General features: G+C 39.7%; 1 protein-coding gene and 1 long non-coding RNA gene across 6 annotated transcripts in view; one reads left to right on the top strand and one right to left on the bottom strand.

Annotated features, from left to right (window-relative positions):
* Nucleotides 1–12,519, bottom strand: part of CUL1 (cullin 1) — a 47,015-nt gene extending 34,496 nt beyond the window's left edge. Inside the window, exons 1-2 of one of the 5 annotated variants that reach the window (XM_031592035.2) lie at nucleotides 11,604–12,519; nucleotides 633–925 (exon numbers count right to left, since the gene is read on the bottom strand). In XM_031592035.2, the coding sequence (XP_031447895.1) occupies nucleotides 633–772 (140 nt within the window). In that variant the 5' untranslated portion in view covers nucleotides 773–925; nucleotides 11,604–12,519. Of the gene's footprint in view, nucleotides 1–632; nucleotides 926–10,727; nucleotides 10,890–10,917; nucleotides 11,554–11,603 lie in introns of those variants that run through there. The other 4 variants (XM_031592033.2, XM_031592034.2, XM_090136791.1 and 1 more) reach the window with 4 other exon arrangements.
* Nucleotides 12,520–16,013: 3,494 nt separating this feature from the next.
* On the top strand, nucleotides 16,014–20,450 carry LOC149918365 (uncharacterized). The gene is made up of 3 exons (XR_016464888.1): nucleotides 16,014–16,166; nucleotides 19,106–19,519; nucleotides 20,213–20,450. It is a non-coding gene; the product is annotated as an uncharacterized LOC149918365 (long non-coding RNA).
* Nucleotides 20,451–20,832: the final 382 nt, after the last annotated feature.

The raw sequence follows: 20,832 nt of genomic DNA, 5'->3' as shown, positions 1-20,832 counted from the left end.
TCTCCTTAAAATTAGTGATTAAAAGCCTTTGCACGTTACTTGACAGAAACAAGTTGCTCGAAATCTTCCAAATAGAAGCTTAATAAACACATATAGCAACAATTGCCAGCATGGGAGATGATGGAAAATTTCACCAATTCTTAGATTCAAGCTTGAAATTCAAGATAAATCCATTGTGCACATCCTCACACTAGCTGGAAAATTATAAAATCAACTCAGAATAAAGTACTATTCTGATGTTAAGAAAGGAAAAATTTTCAAGGTAACTGGAGATGACTGCAAATAAAGCGTAATGACTAAAACTAACATAAAAAGGGAGAAAAATTTTGTTTCTTTCGCCGTATCATTGACTCAAAATTAGACCAACTAATAGAATCACTTTAAATATCTGTTCTGTCAAAGATAATCATAATCAGATCTGAAACTCAGACGTATACATCATTACAGTTTTCCAGACAACAGATTGTTTCCGCTTATTTGCCAGACAAATTAAACAGAAAAGGCTAATCTTCAAAATTAAAACATATTCTTAGAAGCGACTAAGTCAAATACAAAGCAATTTTGAGTTTAAATATATAAAAAACTATCTTATACTAACAATGAAAGCATTAATTGCTTAGACGGTAGGATACGTGTAGAGTTCCATATATCTGGATTTTGCCATGCTTTGTCTGGTGTAAACCTGTTGAATTCCAGCTCTTAGGTCATCCCATATCTGGTCAAGACCAATTTGTTTAAGTCCATGTGGGTTCTGACTCCTATTAGATGACATTTTTTATTTCCTGTAAGGTCTTCCAGTGCAGCAGCCTGAGATCTGGTTATTCCTCCATCAGAATCACAAGTAAAGTAACATTCTACACTCAGTTGCAGTAATTCAGCAAGAGATTCTCTATATGCAAACAGCGATGTTTCCCAGGAAGATAACCTGCATGAGGGAAAAAAAAAAAAAGTATATATTATAAAACATTCCACTAGAGAAAAGGAGAAAATTAATGGTATCATTCACACAGATAAGAAATCCATTATGAGATCTGAAATACAAGAAACAAAGAATTCTGCAGTTTAGTAATTTGCTACAAAACATGACTATTAGTGTCCAGATCTGTCCAAAGTCTGTACATACCTCTATCGGTGTTGCTGACCAATAAAAGCCTAATGCTAATAAGAAAATAGAAGCAACTGTTCCAAGTAGCAGATAGTATCCTACTAAGAAGTGTTTCCTTTCTATACAACAAGGAAACCCTAGTGCTTCACATCAGCTCAATGTTTAGTTATAACTTATGGTTTTAACAAATATCTAAGACAACCAGAAGATACTAAATATCATTATTTTTCTTCTTTTATCACTAAACCTTTCCAGATTTGAGGTTCTATCACAGGTAATCTTAAAATCCAAGGAATTTTGGACGAATTTTTATCTGGCAAACGCATGCCTACGTGAATTTCTATGTTAAGTAAATGAACATCACTTTCCTGATGTGCTTGTATGAACAAGAGAACACGCACTATTTGGTAGGAAGAAAACTAACTGAGTGCATAAAAGAAAGATTTGCTTTTATAGAAGTCCTCCACTGTAGCAATTAGAATTAGCAATACAGAATTAAGAGATTCCCCTATGTGTCAAAGCAGTTAACTTGGTAAAAAAAAAAAAAAAAAAATTAACAAGTAACCAACTTGTAATAAATAAGGATCAACTGACATTATAGACCATTTGCTGTGAAACATTATTACGATTTGTTATGCTTCTATAGAGAAAGAAACAGTGCCTTATGATAATGGAGCCTGCACCTGCCAAGGATCACATGCAATGTTTCGTAATTTCAAAGATAAGGTATACCAAGGCCTGATAAACCTTATTATTTATTTTCATCTCTTTGCAGTAGAATACAAAGATGCTCTCCCAGGGTCTACAATTTGACATCTGTTCTTTGTCACAGCCACTTCTGGACTACTGCACATTCCACTTGAGATTTCATGCAGTTTTCAAGGGTCAATATTACATTGTACCCCCCGTGTACGACCCCCTTGCAAATTATAGGTGGTGGAGGGCTGGGAAGGGATGACAACATTTAGGTTTTTTCAATCAATGAATCAGCCTTTCCACAGTAACACAGAAGCTAACAAACCTCATAGGCCTTTACTATCTGTCATATCTAAGCATTCAAACCTCATTTCAAAGTAAAAAAACAAACAAACAACATTTAGAAGTATTTCCATTACATCAATCTGTGCAACAAGTATTGTCTCATTTCAATCTGTTTCTAAAGCTAATTTTTCTTTTACATGAGCGACAATTACGTGGAAGATTAGGGGGAGAAAAAACAGGAACAAAAGCAATATATAACCCATAGAAGGTATATAACACTTAACTTTGCTGCTTTGTGTTTCTACAATTATGGCAAACTAACTAAGAAAGACACACTGGAACAATGCATCACACTAAAGCGTAAAACAAATCATATCTTATTCATATTTAATGTCCTAAACAAGTGAGCCACAGAACTAATAATGAAGGAATTTCACAGCTTTGCAACGAAAGCCAAGAAGTTCAAAGGTACAAGAGTGGCTATTCAGCTCTTTTTGAGGCCATAGTTTGAAGTGCATGTTACACACCCACAAGCCTGGACTACAGTCCTAGTAGTCCTACAATCCTATTGTGCTGTAAGAGGAAGCAAACAAATTAATTTCATCTCTAGAATCCAAGATAAACAACTTCTAATTTCTGGTACTACTTGAACTCTCCACGTAAGCAAAAAAAAGACAGTTATGAACCTATATACTACTCTATCAGTACCTGTAAAAAGTAACTGACCATTACTCTTACTTATCTGTAAAAAGTAAACAGCCTAGAATTTGAACATAGTTTAGAAAAAATAAATAATACATATGTATTTGTCCCAACTCCTACAAAATACTTAGTCAACGTATAAAAGTTCACAACAGAAGACCAATCCCTTAATTAGCTAAGAGAAGGTGCTATAACCATCACAACAACCCACTCAATGATGCCATTCTGTCACACTGCCCCACCGCTGCCAAAATACGATGGAATGCTGTCAGGAAGTTTCATCCTCTACTGCCATACCACCAAAATAAGCTGCTAGATGTTGTGGGCCAACATAATAAAACAGGAGGCATTACTTTCAGAGCAGTTCTTGTACTTCTCCCAAAACTTTAGAACAGAGAGATGTGCTACTCCCTCTGCTTTCCTCTACTCGGGGTGGAACACAGCTCATATGCAAGGCATCAGATCTCACTTGAAAACAGCATCTTGAGTTTTACTGACCTTTTAATAGTAAGCTCTATTTCTTGTAACTATCCTTTATGAGGAAAATAACGTGCATGTTGGATAGGTTCTATAAAAAGAGTTAATTTTCAGGAATCATATATAAAAAGCACACTGAAATCTGCCTGACTTACTATGTCTCAAGTCACATGCTGGAATTACTACTTTATTTTGATGTCCCAATACAACTTCTGCCTTAAGAGTTATACAGCCCATGTACTGTCCTCTCATAACCATTTATTTCTAGACTATAGTTTTAAAAGACAGTTTACTTCTGCAACTGTATAAATAATTACAGATGGAATTTGAAGCTGCTAGCTTCTTGATCCACTGAGAACTTGCAGGCTTTTTTCAACTGATCAAGATCCCAGGGAGCCTTTTGCTGGGTTTGGATGTGGGAGATTTTTTTCCTATTGTTGTTATTGTTCTTGATCTTATTTCCTCCCACTCTCCTGTATTTCAGCAAGTCTGATCAAGAATTTCAACAGATGCTCTTGTACTCAGCAAACAGCAACTTTCAAAGAGACTATCAGCAGTTTGGCTCCCAGAGTCTCATAACCTAATAAGTCTATTTACTCTTCATATATCCCCACTTGCAGGCAGTTCTATAGATATAAAACAGTCTAAGACTCCTCAAGTCATGCAGAAACACACCTTTAGGAAAGGCATGTAAATGAAGAGAGCCAAGAACAACATACCTTCTTCCACTGCCAGCTAATCCATAAGATGCAATTTACAACATTACACAGTTACAAGTATTAGCCTGGGCAGAAAGGAGGACAACTTAAAAATTCTCTTCCACTTTTCACTTTTGTGTCTTTAAAATTTACATAAACTGTTTCTAGGAATATATATATTTTTTTTTTCAAGATTTTCTGTTTAACTTCTCAAATCTCACAAACTCTAAAGGATACAGCCTCCATCTAGCACATTTATTTCTGAAGGAGGGGGAAGAGGCAGGAGAAATAATTCTGTTTTGTCCCTCTACTCACTTGCACTAATCATTTACAATTTCTAAGACACTTCCTATAATCACGTGCCTCCAAATTAATTATTATCAACTAAGTTTAAGTGAGGTTATCATTATGAACTCAAAGCTCCAACATAATATAGCTTAGTTGAGCCATGGTCCATTACACAACATTTTACAGCACTGTGGTTTCTGTCCAGAAGTATTTTAGGTCACTAAACTGTATAACCAGTTTATTCATGTAAAATGACCTAATCCTTACAGCAAGACTAGAAGCAAACAAGCAAGCATATACTTCACACAGTACAAACACGTAAGTAATCAAAACCTAGACAATCTGCCTACAGTAGACATTTATTTCCACTGTTCCAACAAAATGAATCCACAACTACTCTTTTATAAAAAAAAGTTATTCCAAAATCACAAATTATATCAATACCAGAAGAGAAATATTCCTTTTTCCCTTTTCAACTCTAGCAAAGATAATTTAAGAAACAAATTATGCAAGTTACAACGCTCAGTATTTCTGTATTATTATTACACACACTACTGAGCTACACGTAGTGTGGAAATCTTTAGTTCATCTTTTTTTCAGGAGTTAAATTCAGTCCCTGTCATTAAAAAAAAAAAAAAAAAAGAACGTAAGGGAATATGCTTAATTTGACAGTACTTGAATACCAAGCTATGCTCATGTGGTGTACAGTTTGAACAGTTACTAGTTTACCTTAATGAGCTTTAAAGTTGTCTTCTTCCACCTTCTTTCTGTGAGTTACTACTCCAACAGACAGTATCTAAAGCTCTACAAGGAACACACTTCTACCTTCATTCATGTACCAATGACTAAGTTGCCAACTGGAAACAAGTTATTCCTCACAGGTAGAAAGATATAAAAATACAGATGAATTTAAATATTTAAGCAAAACAAGGAAGTAATGGGAAATTGCAGTTTTCACATGTTCTTAAATTATGCATAACTGTGTTCACTAAAAGACTTTTAACTGACATTGTTTTAACTTGCATGCCTAATTTCAAGGATTTTTCCAAAAGATGACAGTTCCTGAGAGCATAAAGAAAGTTTCAATGTGCTGCTTTTTTACTTCTCTCTACTTATTCTTTTACTGATTCTCAACATTGTTCCATGGCTTCTTGTTTTCAGCTTTACCCGTATCTTTCTTGAGCAAAAGTTCCTGAAGCTAATGACAGGAATCTCAGTACAGTAATGCATTAGCTAGTGCAAAATGAACAAGTGCTGTCTCATAAACAAAGGCTAAGTCTAGACAAGGCAAATTTTCCTGGTACATCTATACAGTCCTCTCCACTGGAAGTTGAAGTAAACTTCTGTAAATATTAATCATCTACTAAGAAAAGTTTCAGAGTAGTCTTACTGTATTGACATCAACTTCATAAATAAGAGACCACATCCCTAACACAAGTATACTTCTGAAGTGAACACGTCTTCTCTAATTTGAAGTCTCACATCTTTTTGTGTTGCAAGCGAGATGTGTTTTATTGTTATTCTTTCATTTGTTTTAAACTGAGTGTGCAGTGATAAGCCTTATAGTTTCTTAAAATACTGATTGTTTTCAGCCCTTGCATCATGGAAAAATGAAGGCAGATGACATGAAGAAAAACAATACTGAGTGCAGAGAATCAAGTCAAGATATGAGCATGTTGAAGAGGAGTAAGAAAGGCTTTGACAAAAAAGATGACCCTCAGAAACAGTTTATCTGTACTCCTGCTCTGTGACTTAAAATATATATGGATACAATCTGAATTAAAAAAAAAACACAACACATGCCTGGGTAGACAACATGGACCAAGGTGCATTTACTGAATTAGCAAGGAAGGTGGAGCTGATGAAAATGAGGGAGAGCCAGTTGTGAAAGCTGCTTGGCATATCATGTATCTGCCATTGTGAAGGCAGAACAATGTACCTTGCTTTTCTTAAAAAGCAAGTTCAGCAGTAGTAACAGCAGGGAATCATACTGAATTCGATTTAGCAAGAATAAACAGAGTAGGCTCTGGAAACTCTGAAATACCCTGAGCCGGCTTAGAGACCCTATTTATCCTGTAAGATCAATTCTTACAGAGAAAAAAATTTCTAAAAGCTCTTACCAGTTTACCCGTTTACCAATTTAGTAGGTTAGAACACTGATCCTACAGATCTACACCAAGAAAATTTTGGTCTGGTTTTACAGTTCACTTCAGTCACAGTATCACAGAATCATCAAGGCTGGAAAAGACCTCTGAGATCACCTAGTCCAACTGTCCACCTACCAGCAATGTTGCCCAATAAACTGTGTTCCTTAGTACCACGTTCCTTAGTACCACATCCACGTGTTTCCTGAAGAGCTCCAGGGACAATCACTCAACCTCTTTTCTGGGTAGCCCATTCCAGTGCCTGACCAGTCCTTTAGAGATGATGTTTTTCCTAATATCCAACCTGAACCTCCCCTGGCACAACTTAAAAGTCATTACATGTTGTACTGCTGCCAGTTACCTGGGAGATGCTGACCCTCATTTCACTACAACCTCCTTTCAGGTAGCACTCTCTACAACTAAGATCTCCCCTGAGCCTCTTTTTTTTCCTCCAGACTAAACAATCCCAGTTCCTTCAGCTCCTCCCTCATAAGGCTTATGTTCCAGACCTTTCACCAGCTTTGCTGCCCTTCTCTGAACATACTCCAGGGCCTCAATGTCTTTCTTGTAGTGAGGGGCCCAAAACTCAACACACTACACAAGATGTGGCCTCACCAGAGCTGCACGCAGGAAGATGATCACCTCCCTGCTCCTGCTGGCTGTGTTGAACATTCAAGACAATTCTCTAAGTGTCAGCACACATCACTGTGCATCATAGTACCATTCAGTGCACCAACACATACAAATTCATACTGACCTGTTAAACATAAAAAGCAATTTTCACTTAAAATAATGTTCGCACTGAAAGTTTCTACATTGCACTTGGAGACTGGTGATTCTTATTTCTAAGTAGTACTAATGTTTACAAGTGTCTGTCAGTCCTGACTAGAATCTCCTCCCAGCAGCATACTAATTTCACAGCATCTTCCATCTTGGTACTTCTGCTAGAGAACTGCCTCATTAAAGTCTAAACAGGGATTCACACATGATTTTTTTTCTGGCTCAACTAAAATATCTAAACTGTGAAAGCACAATCTTATAGCAAAGAATTTATACTGCACAAAAAGATTCATAAAGTCAGCTAAATTTCAGCTAGTTTTTAATCACTTTTAATCTCCAACAGCTGCAAGAGGCAATACTGGTACAAAAGTGAAACATCTTAACATCTTAAGTGAAGCAAAAGTTAAAACTGATGCACATCTCTAACAGCCACACCTAAATCCTTATTATCCCACACCATTAAGTCTTAAAGCTAAGCCTGCACCTAATGAAATCAATTTTAATCAATTTACTTAAGCATATTTATCTTTGTGTTTCACTTCTCCTACTAGTGATGGCACACCCACAAAAGCATGCTTTCAGAGATCACAAAATTTTTATAATAAAGCTAGACAGTAAAAGAACAGACTGCTTTCTTAAGAATCACAGAATCACAGGGGTTGAAAGGGACCTCCAGAGGTCATTGAGTCCAACCCCCCTGCCAAAGCAGGCTTTTTCAATAAGTGTTTTAAATTGTATGGTGAAGTTTCTTCCTTGACTACCCGTAACATTTGCTCATGGTAGTACTATCACAAAAAGCAAAGCAGAAAGAAAAACACCCAACAAAAACGGTTTACTATAATCCTTCTTCGCCCCTCCACCTCTGCCCTCCCCAATTAAGTCCTGCAAACCTTAGATAAACTTTCCAGATTTTTTTTAGACAAAATTGCAAAGTCTACAATGCTGTGACACTGGATAAAATGAAGAACTTACATATGAAATTAAGCTTAAATTACAGAAAAAAGCAGAGTGAACCTCATATAGCAAACTACTCATAATGTAGTTCTGAAATCTAACCACGTTCCAATTCCGCAGTTACATTACAGTTAGGTTCTAAGTTACAGCACTACATCAGTGCATACCAGCGCAGGACAAATTTGCTACTTAATTCTGTCTGTAAGAGGTCCCAACTGTGCCGTAAAGCAACCAATAGTCAATCTGTGGTAGTTCCTCCATTGAAAAACCTCCATTTCTCACAACAAAAAAATTTATATATATATATATATATACACACATATATATACACACATATATATATATACACATACATACACACACACACAAAAAAAGAAAAACATACAAGCTCAATGATTCTCTGTAACTTTCCAAGCACTGAATTTACTTACGTTTGTCTTTTCCTTAAGGAAAATCCCACTTTAACAAGTAAGGGCAACACAACAGTGTCAGTACCAATAATAAAAATTTTTAAGTTTACACCCTATACAGGGTGTAACTTGCTTGCTTCCTCAGACACACCAAGTTAAGGCTGCACAGCGAGTACAAAGGCAGAACCACCACCCAGTTACCTTATCTAACCCACTCCTGCCCTCAGCAAATTGGAAAACACAGGTTAAAAAGCACAATATGGCACAACGTGCATCAGTACTCATCTATACCATAATGACAGTTCCAAATCTTCAAATTTAGTAATGCATATTTTTGATGTTAAAACAAGTGTAAGTGAGACATCTTTGAAATGACTTCATCCACTAGGAAAATTTTTTAAAAAATAAGTTTAAACGCCAGAGAAGACTTCATGTATAACCTATCTACATAACTACTGGCTCCCAGTATGTGACTCATCATTAAACTGGGCCCTACTGAAATAAGTGTAACTATGCAGAACTACACGCTACTTGAGAAAGTTAACAGTTCTCAGAGATCTTAATGTACAAATTGTAAGAAAACACTTTAAGCTGAATACCTGAGATAACTTTTTCAAAGTACTAATATTATCTGCCTAACAGTACAGCTAGAATGCCCTACATTACACCACGATGGAGAATGGAGTCAAATTCAAAAAAGCCACCCTCAGATCAGTATCCAAATGAGGGTATGCATCAATATAGATTAATTTCAATGCTTTAAAGAAATGCAATGAAATCTTCTCATGCGGTGGAAAAAGGACGATAGTGAAAGGAGGATAATTTAGTTAAGCCAGCACAATCATTTTGTCACTTCAGCAGTGAAACGTGTATGCCTAATTCAGGTGCCCAAACTGTAAACTATTCTCAATATAGAACAGGCAAATAAAAAAGTTTCCTCCAGAGGGGTAATTCAGCTCAGAAGCCCAGTTCAGCTGCTCTGAGTTGTTGTCACTCAGTTGAGAAAACAACATCAAGTCATCAAAATTAGACACCAAACTTGGATTCTAAAGTTAAGTGCAGAAATTACTCTCCAGATTCAATGTATTCTCCACACTGCCACAGGACAGCAGCATTTAGTGTTTAAATCATACTCAAATACATCACAACAGTAAGATTGGTTACATCTCATAACCTTAAGAACCAAAGCAAGTAGAACAGACCTAAGAAATTTGGCAGCAACTCCTGAGAAACAAGAGAAATCACAAAGCAGAGGGAAAAGACTACAGCAGTCACCAGCAGGCACCAAGTGCCAGTGCAATACACTCCTAACCATCAAATGACAGTACTGTAGCAGCTCACTACAAGCATATCTGGAGCAAAAACCATTTACTGTGGTACTAAAGAAGTTTCTTACTACTTCCTCAAAGCAAATGCATCCTAAACACACTCTGTATCTTCTAAGAACCAACTTAAACTATTACAACAATACAGTATTATGAGTATTTAGCATAATTTAAGTCACACAGCCACTAGGTATTCCTGCTCCCCATGAAAAACTTTTGGCAGGACTAAGAGGATGGTCTGAGCTGGAATTTCTTTTTCTAGACTAGCATCAGGTTAAGCATATATTAAAGTGATCATATATGAAGGCATTTATTGACAAAAGGTTATTAAGGAAGCCAGTAACAAACAAATGAAAACAAAATAAGGTGAAACAAGCAAATAATCTGTAATCTCCTAATGCTTAAAGATCAACTAAGCTCACATTCCATTCCTGTCAAAGGCACAGCTGGAGAACTTAAACACAAACGGCAGGAGATGGCAAGTGAGCCCACAGAGGAAAGGAATATGTCAAGGGAAAAGAGGTGAGATAACAAAGAAGATTTTTAAGACAAGAAAATATGATCAGAAGGGCAAAAAACAAAAACAAACAAACAAACAAAAACAGCATCGGTAAAGGAAATAGTTACTGGGACGAAGAAAGCTGAAACAGAAAAGGTCATAAGGGAATGATGACGATTAAGAAATATTGCTTGAAAAGGAAAAAAGGACTGGAAAAGAATCCTAGTAAGGACACAGCTTTCAGTGGCAGACAAAGTTACTAGGAGACAAAGGAGGTGATAAGCTGCAATGACAAAAAAATGCAGGATTAGCCACCTGAATGGAGGCAATAAATACATGAACAAACAATCAGGTAAGAGGTTACCTGGGGGGGAACCTCTCCCCGGGAACACGGCAGAAGGGAGCTACAAGGGAAAGCCTGAGTCACAGCACGCTTTCTGATAGAGAGAAAGCTGGGGAAGATGAGAAGAACAGAAATAAATACTTTAGAGACGACGGTAAGGGGTTGGAGGACACAGAGAAATTTAGCTACAACCACACAGGTCCAAACAGACCTGAGAGCCGCTAGAGCTTTGCGATGGAGACAACAGGGCGAAAGGCAGCCACATGGAGAAGGCAAAGGAGAAGCGAAGGCAGGCAAAAAAACTAACACCGCTGACGAGCCAGGCTACGGGAAAAGCTGCAGGAGGCTCACGATAGAACAGACGAGGCCTAGGACGAACGCGGCTCGGGCGTGCAGCCCTAGGGCCGATGGGAGGGCAGAGGAGGTGCGGGGCTCCGGGAAGAAGGGCCAGGATCCGAGAGAGACGTAAGGCTGGAGCAACGACCAGGTCCGGGCCACGTGCCGGGAAGGGCCGGGCCGCGGGAGGGATGGAGGCCGGGCCGACCTCGGGACGGCAGCGGGCACAACAGGCGGATCTGCGAGGGCAGGGCTGCCGGCAGCGCGGGCCCCCGCGGCCCGGCGGGGCGACGTAATTCCAGCGCGTAGCGAGAGGCCGCAGGTTCGAGGCCGGAGCTGCGATCCCGTCAGACAACGGCTCCCGCCGCCTCTGGAACGCGGCGTTCGCCCGGGAGAAGAAAGGCGGGCGGGCGGGCCGGCCGGGCTCAGCCGCTCCCGCTCCTCGCCGCGCCGCTCAGGGCCGAGCCGCGCTCCGTCAGGCCCCGATCGCCTCAGCCCGGCCGGGCCTCCCCGCCCGACCCGGCTCAGCTGCGACACGGCACCGCGGCCTCCCGCACTCACCAGTATCGCACGTCCCGCAGAGTCAGGCCGCGTCCGCCCGCCCCTTCCGCCTCCGCCGAGCCCAGATCCGCCGCCGCCTCCCCTCGGCGCGGCTCAGAGAGCGCGAAGGCGCCGCCCCCCCGCCCGGCTCGGCGCGGAGGAGACCCGAGGCGCGGGTAGGCCCCGAAGGTGGGCGAGAGGCTGGCAGAGGCGGCGCGGCGCGACCTCTCCCCGCCTGAGCCACCGGAAGGGATCGGCGTCGCTCGAGCCTCGCGGCCGGAACTAAAAATAACCGGCAGCCGCGGCGGGGAGGGGTTTGCCCTTCGGCTGTGCTCGTATCCGCCGGCTTTCCTCCTCCGGCTGCCCGGCGGAAATGACAAGGGCAGGTGTGCGCAGCCGGAAACGGCCGCGGTGGTGCGGCGGCCCTCGGCTGTGTTGTGCGCGTCCTGCTGCACCTCAGGGTCGCCCGGCCGGACCCCAGAGTTTGCCGCTGCCGGAGGCATCGGGTGTTCTCGCTTCCAATCTAAACTGCTGAGATTCACACCCTTCCGTGATGAAATCGCGGATGCTTTCGTATTTGTTAGATGCGGATTCTTTACTTGCACTGAGCCGCTGAATTACACGCTATCCAGTTTCAAAGTTCCAATGAATGCTAAAGAAGATCCCCGCCTGGCATTACTAAACTAAACGGCTCTCACCCGAATGGCAGCAAGGGCTGTTAGCTTCAAGTGAACGCTGAGCTGAGAAATGACAGAGAGATTATCATCATAACCTAAACATAACTAGAAATCTTAATGTAATAGTGAATTACAAATAAAATAAAATCAAATCTCAGGGAACAGCATTATGAAGAGAATAGTGTAGAAATTCTTTGAAAGAAAAGTTGAACCATTCGGTTTGCAAGCTGGTGGGGAGATGTCTGACTGATAGAGAAATAGATCTAAACAAATAGAACTAAATAGAACTAAATAATTGTGTTTGTGGTCCGTGAACAAACGTATGGGATTTTAATGCAGGATGATAAAATACAAACTCCTAGCTTTCGCATCATGGTCGTTGTGGATTGCAAGAGGGGCAGTTAATTTTTAACAGCATGGAATGGATTATGCAAAATCATACTAAAATTAAGACAGGTAATTAAAATTAAGGTTTTGGAAAAGTAATGTTTTGGACTCCGTCCTGCCTTAAAATTCCGCAGTCGTCAGGAATAAATATTCATGGAACTGTGCTGCAAAGGAGGAGAATGGGATTAATGGATCCTCTGTATTTTGCTTAGTCAAGGCTCTCTGTACTGTATCCTCCCAAACTATGCAAACTTTCCCTGCCAAGATAAAGTCAAATGCTGGTCTGAATTATACCTGAAGGTACTTAAAGCAATTTGCATGGAGTCATAAAAAAGTTTTGTTCTTTATATGAAGAATTCTGCCCAGAAAATGTAATGCTTCTTATGAAGAGAGAAATGGGGAAGCAACAAAAGAGAAACAAAAGATTTCTTTGCTCTCCAAAATGTTTCACTTGGTTGCTGGCTCCATCAGCTTTATATGATTTTCAAAAACCAGCCTTCTTAAAGGTTAAACTCAAAGCCCTTAGTCACTTAAGTGCTTGCAAATATATTTCCCTCTAACAGTGCCTTCAGCACAGCCTGCTGAAGTGGACACAAGCAAAACCACTGATATAGCTCTTCCAGTGAAACAGCTCTGGTTTAACTTGAGAAGCACTGTCTGAGAAACTGGTGTAATGTAGAGCATGGACACATCAGTCAGCTGGCATCATAGTGCTTATATTAATTTTGTCCATGGAGACATACTTTGCAAATATTATTCTTAGGCATGACTAAGTTTCTGGTTTGCCAGTATGGACTGCACTGGAGTAGAGTCAGTGTTAGTCATCCTCTGTGTTGCATCACTGTGGCCAGCTCTGCACAATACAGTAAAGATGAGGAAGGGTGAGAGCAAATAAAGTAGTATGAGGAAGATGGAACCAAATCCAATGGACTGATAAAAGATAAGGACTCGTTTTTTTCAGTCTTAGAAAGTAAGTTTTAGTCACGTATTTTCAAATAGTTATATTTACAGAGGAACTCCACCACCTTCCTGGGCAACCTGTCCTAATACCTCACCACTTTTCCTGAGATGTTTTTCCTAATATTCAACCTAAATTTCCCCCTGCACAACTTAACGTCATTACATATTTTCCTATCACTAGTTAACAGGGAAAAAAGGCTAACCCTCACATTGCTACAACCTCCTTTTCAGGTAGTTGTAGAGAGCTAGAAGGTCTCTCCTGAGCCTCCTTTTATCCAGACTAAACATTCCCTGTTCCCTCATATGCTCCTCATAAGACTTGTGTTCCAGACTCTTCACCAGCTTTGTTACTCTTCTTGGGACTCAATGTCTCTCTTACAGCAAGGGGCTCAAATCTGAACATAGTGCTTGAGTTGCATCCTCAGCAGTGCTGAGTACAGAGGGATATAGTCTCTAGTCCTGTGACTAAACTGTTTCTGTTACAAGCCAGGATGCCATTCACCTACCTGTCACACTGCTGACTCATGTTTAGCTGGCTGTCAGCTAACACCTCCAGATCCTTTTCCTCCTTTCCAGCCACTCTGCCCCAATCCTGTAGGGATGCATGGGGTTGTTGTAACCAAAATGCAGGACTCAGCACTTGGGCTGTTAAAGCTGACACAATTGGCCTCAGTTCATTGATCCAGCCTATCCAGATTCCTCTGTAGAGCATTCCTACCCTCAAGCACATCAACACTCCTCCCAACTCAGTGTCATCTGCATACTTACTGAGGATATTCTCACTTCCTTTGTGCAGATCATCAGTGAAGATATTAAATAGGGCTGGCCCCAATACTGACCCCTGAGGAACGTCGCTCATGATTGGTCACCAGCTGGGATTAACTCCATTCATCACCACTCTCTGGGCCCAGCCATCCAATCAGTTTTTTACCCAGGGCCACAGATAAACAAGGCAAGTGGAAAAGAAATGAGCAAAAAGTATGGGAGGAAAGCAGGTCCTGCACTAGATTGGGGTTTTTGTTTGAGATCTGAGAATTATGCATGTTGCTGTTTGTTTGCGTTGATTTGTTGTTACTTTAAGGAGGCAAGGCACAGTCCTCTACTTTTAATTGTGATGCTGGTAGTTTCTTTGGCACCCTGAAGAGATAGGCCAAAAAAAAAAAAAAATCCACACTGTAAGATGGAGACATCATGTGTAATATGATTCATTCATACACATACTGAAAAAAAATCCAGTTTCAGGGTAAGTGGTCACAGAAAGAAAAAAGGAAATGAATACTAAAGTAAATATCACTTTTTTCCCCCCAAATGCAGAATGTTTACTGTATTTTAAATTGTCCAGTGAAATTTATGCGCATGACTTGAAAGGGGAGACATTTCCTTCAGAAGAAGCAGCAGCCAAAAATATCAAGGACAAACTTCATGGGATAAATCAACTCCAGAATGAGTTTACGAAACTGCTGAGAGGGATCTGCTTTTAATTTCCAGAAATTTCTCACTTGTTGCAGTGTTCTACTACATTGAGACTGTACTAGAGTTCCCAGGAATATATGATGAAAGAGTAGCTAATAGCAGAGAGGCTACTGCTGAACTTGCTTCTGTCATAACAATTAGTGTAGAGTTATGCTACAGAGATTCCCAAACATATTCACACTTTCTAATCAGTGAGAAGGTACTTAGTATTTTTAATTTCTTTGGCCATACTCAGCATGCTCACAAAATGGGACACAAGTTTGAAAGTCTCCCTCAAAGACATCTTAGCTGTAGTCAAAGTTTGTCACTAACCGATACATTTATTTGATGAATTTTAGGTGGTTTTTTTATATACGTTATAAAAACATAACTGGAACTACTAGGAGTCTTCAGTACTCAATGCAGTTAATGAATTTATATATGCACATCTGACTTTTCTTAAAGGTGTGCAAGTTTTAATTACTATTATTTTCATCTCAGTTACTTAGTCCAGTGCTTCCAATTTTGAAGCATACAACCTGTCAGTGAAAGCGATGAAGAGGTCCTGCAATTTACTTTCTGCCAAGAAAATCCTTCAGATGCCATGAGCACTAAGAATGTTATTATGATTTGATTGGAGCAATAGAGTAATAGAGATGCAAAAATAAGTTATTGTGTGGATATGCAAGGTAGGTGAAGGGAGAGAAGAGGTTTTGCTGAAAAAAAAAATCACTCAGGAGTAGATTTAGCACTAAGCTGGTGGCACAAACACTGCTGTGCGTGTGAGTTTGTGATGTAACTGGAGCATATAGAAGGAAAAAGACTATAACCATGTACACTAGCCTGATAAATCTCTGAGCACACATGCCAAAAAAAAAAAAAAAAAAAAGTTTGATCAATTTCCCAGTAGTTAGTGGGAGGTGGTGGTTTGGTTTTCCTCAGTACTGTGCTACATACATATAGTCTGATAAATTTTTAATCAGATTTGAGAGAAGTATGTTATATTTTCTTTCTCTAAAGAAAGGTATTCCCTGAGTCCCAGAGTGGAGGTTAATCACATCTGACTGTGACGCTGTCAGTGGTGTGACTCAAATATTCAGACCTAAAGGTAAGAGATTCTCATAGTCCAAAGGCAAGTTTTTTTTCCTGCACTGTGAAAAGCAGCATGGAAAGTTCTGAATTATCCATCTGATCTTATCACCAGGAAGGATATATTTATGTCTGGAAGTCTGCTCAGCACTCAGTTCCAACCAGTCTTGTGAGCGCAGCACAGTTCCACTATCCTTCCTTGAGAACAGATGAACCCAGGGCTACTCAGAAATGAAATATAGCTAAATGATATTGGATCATTTGATAAGTCAAGCTTCTAAGGAGTTTGATATGAGTTCGGCACTAGCTGAGTAACGATTTTTCTTGCTACAAGTCAGAGTGACATTTTTTATCGTGCAACCTGGTAGAGTTGTCTGGATACTTTTCATGTACATAGTGGATAAGGATGCCCTAATGCATGTTTTTTCCATCCTTCTTCATAACCAGCATACTTGGTACTCCTTTGTGCATCCTCAAGCCCTGACAGGAGCTACATTTTCCAGATATCTGGAGTCTGTTCAGAGCAACCTTCAGTAGTCTTGCATATCAAGAGTTTGTACCAGAACAGTTTCTCTGTATCTCATGCATTCTTGTGAACTGTATTATGATGATTGTATGTTTTTACCTCCAGGAAGTAGCTTAAAATATGCTCCTACTCTTTTTGTTCTTAAAGAAATGCCATCAGAAATCAGTGGAAAGTATTCTCTATTCCCAAGGTAAAGACACAAAGTTTCACCCCTTATCTAAACAAACTGCTTTCTCAGAAGTCTTATTACTTCTCGATACTATGAGTACTTTGTATTCAAATCTAACATTAACAATTTAAAGGAAAAATGTTTTGAATAACCTCTCTTTATGAGATACTTAACAGTCATTTTCTTTTCCAGGAGAAAGTTGGTGTGGATAACTTATTTTGTAAATTATTGCAGATCACAATAGATGTACATTTTCAGGGTTTTCTTTTTCTGGCCAGAACAACTATATCCTTCTTTTCTTCCCTTTTTTTTTTGCCGCCCTTCCCCTCCTAGGTCTTCACATTGTTTGACATAACGCATATTATTTGACCTGGAAGGAAATAGTGTGTCTATGAGTACCAGAAACTGAGTTTTGTTTTCTTTTCAGTCAGAGCATTGCAGAGATCTATAAATTTGCCTTATTTACAAGAAGAATGCTCTTCTAAAGTAGCATTAGGCTTTGGCTATGCTAGCATGAGCCTTTCTCACCATATACTGCACTTTATAGAAGTGAAAAAGAGTAGGAGAGATTCTCTTGCTATTACACCCTGCAGCTGGGAGGTGGGACTTCCTGCCTGTAGGTTCACATCTAATAGCTGAAAATGACTAAGCTACAGCTGTCATTTTTCAAAAATGTATTACATTTGCCAGAGAAAGCAAGGATTGTTACGAGTGCTACAAGAAAAAGTGTTGTCAAGCTGATGTAAGAAATACACACTGACTATAACCATATTTACTCATATGTAGTATCTACTGAAACACAAAATATCCTCCTCTGGGGTCTTCCAATTTCCACGCCATAGGGAAACTCTTAGGTCACTGCTTGAGCTGGGGATTGAGCACCTGGTGGAAGTGTGGGTGGCCTAAGGAGCACAAGCAAATGTTTGCACCTGTGCACACAACCAGACGGGGTTAGACCCAAGGTGGAACCACCCTGGACTTCTAAGGGCCAGACACTGAAGAGAGGGCATCTTTTGAACTAGGCTGCTTGCTGAGAAGTGATTTTGCTTCTTTTGAAGAGAACACATGCCTAATGTCAGATAGAGTCTCAAAACAAGGCAAAATTGAGCTTAAAGCCTTTCTGTGGTGGTCTGCTGGTCTTTGTGTGTGGCTAATTATTAATCTCTTTCAGATCGTAGATTTAAGGGACAATACAATTGCTTCTAGTAATGCTTAGCTATTCCTGTTAGGCTATATTGCTGAACAGATGCTTCTGAAGATTGTTTGACTGTATTGAATATCTCTTTCTTTTTCTGGCAGATCTGTTTTTCTGAATGTTTCAGTCAAGAACATTTGACTTAGTTTGTAAGTGATTGTTCCCATTTTAAGACCTCATTCTTCCTTTTAAGCTGAATATAGTTAGTTCCTAGCTTTGAGAACCTCCCTCTCTTTAACTAGTTAGAGGCTACAGGTATATTTTTGTCCTTACTGTTACTTCTTGAGGGGTTGTGAACCAAGGTACAGTAAATATCAAACAAAATGTTCAGGGAAGGGATGAATGGTTGACTGCAGTAATTAAATATACTGGGAAGAAGTGATAGATTTTGCAGCTTTTCTGCTGAGTGGTGTAGCAATTGGACAAATCAGTGTGATGGGAAAAGGCATTTCACCAGAGGTGCAATGACAGAAGGATCAGCACAATAGAAAGATGCTGGAAAGAGATAAACTTACCTGTATCAGAAGATTTCACGTTCACTGAGGAAAGCTTCACCAAGGAGAGATCTCCAAAAAGAGATCCTTGCCCAGTGGCAATCAGCCCTTAAGGGGGGGGTCTAAGAGAGGTACAGTCGGGCTCCACCCCTTCTTGTCACACAGCTGAATTGCCTTCCCCTGTGCTCCCAGGGCTGACCCAGTCCTTTCCCCAGGTGCTCAATTCAGGCTGTGACTCAACAGTTCCCATACAAGCGGAAAGTTTGAGTTTCAGGATTATCCATCACGGCTCATAAATCAGTGCCACTATCTATCATGAATGTTTGTATAAGCTAATTGAAATAAGAGATCATCTGTCCTTCCGAATTCAGAGGTACCTGGAAGATTCTACCTCTTCCTGTGTTGTCACCATTTGCCTTTTGATTTTGCAGAGATCACGTTGTTTTTCACAAAGACAAAGCTCTGCATGTGGAAGGTAGGTAGTGCCGTATCCACATATTGAATAAGAAGGCACTCTTAAGAACAGCTGCACCAATAAGGTAATCTAGTTAATCTGCTGCTCTTTCATTCACAGGTAGCTGCAGGCCAGTGTTAACATTGGCGAGTCCTCTTGCTTGTCTGTGTCACCAAGAATAGCACAGGATTGTACTTGTCCTCCAAACTGCTGATTTTGCTCTTCTCTACCAAGTGCTTTTCACCTGAACTATTGTATTGGAAGTCTGCAACAGACTGAATTTTAGCACTGAATGTCCTGACCACAACAGTAAGTAGCCTGCCAGAGGATTTCTAATTCTTGCTGCTGAAGACAGTTGTATGTTTGATTCTAAATCTCATCATCTTGCTATCTCTCCACCTGGGAGCTGCAGGTAGATAGCTGATCACTATGATATTTCAGTCTGCAGGCAGAAATGGGAATAGGTTTGCTAGAGCGCTCGTGGCTACTTGAGGGACTATCAGAAAAGAGTATCACGATATCAGACATACATTGGTAAGAACATCAATCCTTTTGGCATCTTAGGTTTGTGGGTTTTTTTCTCCAGAGGTTGGCAAACATTTTTATGTCAGTGACCACAGCTTCTTTAATTCTTTAACTGTTCAGGAACCTGGGAAATCAGTACTTGAGTGATGGTCTGAACAGTGAATGATCTGAATTGGTGTATGTAGGGGAACTGTTAGGTCACAACTTGAACTGGGAATTGAGCACCTGGAGAGAAGATGTAGGCTGCCTCCTGAGAAGGAGTGCTGCATAGTCAGAAATCCCCTTCACCAGCTGGGTGCGTTCATCTCTTCTTTCTGCATATGACTATTGGCCTACCTGTAAGTTCTGGTATAACTAAGAACCTCTCAGAAGAAATTTGGTCTCTTTGTGAGCAGAACAGAGTATAAACAATATTGTAACACAAGTGGTTCTTTGGCATCGACAGAAACAAGAAGTGTTTAAAAGTATTACAGCTGGAACCCAATAATTAAAAATAAGACACTTGGTCTCTAGATTCTTAAGGTCTAGCACAACCAAGACTTTGAGTTACTATGAAGAAGAGTTAGCAAATATCCAAGTATATATTTTGTGTCGTTTCTGTCTAGATCAGATGAGTTTCAGTAATTTGCATATTGAGGTAGCTGCCAGAATGCTTTAATGTTTTATTTCAGAAGACTGAGAAAACCTAATGAATTTTTACAGGCAGAAGACACATTTTTTTGATTAATCACAACCACCTTCACACCATCATGAAGAACTGACTTACATTCAGTTGAGCAAGTAATTATTTTTACTCTAATTCTGGTGTGTTTTTTTCATAGTCAAGTACAAGCTTTTTTCAAACCCAGATAGCAGTGGAAGATGTACTTTTCTTTTTCTTGAAAAGAAAGCTAATTTGCAAGTAAATTATGAAGGAATTAAAATTACTGATGCTAAAATAAACCGAGAACACTGTGTCACTTGTGACTTATGCTTTTAGTTATTTGCAATTACAATTTGCTTTTATTGTTCAGTAATATATGGTAGATCTCCCACATATTTTTGAAAATTCACCTAGTTTGATGGATAACAATTTTGTCTCTTCACTAAATAAAAGAATGCATAAAATGAATAATGATAATATTAGTATGTGGAGAAAAAAAAAAAAATCCATTGTAACTACACTGGATGATAATTACAGGAAACAATGCTTCCACTCCTTGCAATTTGTCACAGACTAAAACCTGGGACCATTTGGAACACTATATACTTAAAGACATTACCAAACTACAACTGCCCCCTGTAAACAAAAGTACCTGCAGAAACTGAGAATGTGTTTATTT

The sequence above is a fragment of the Phasianus colchicus genome, chromosome 3 (genome assembly GCF_987193195.1).
Source record: "Phasianus colchicus chromosome 3, bPhaCol1.hap1.1, whole genome shotgun sequence".
In the NCBI taxonomy this organism is placed as follows: domain Eukaryota; kingdom Metazoa; phylum Chordata; class Aves; order Galliformes; family Phasianidae; genus Phasianus; species Phasianus colchicus.
Note: the sequence above shows the minus strand (reverse complement) of the source record. Positions and strands in the feature narration are given on the sequence as shown.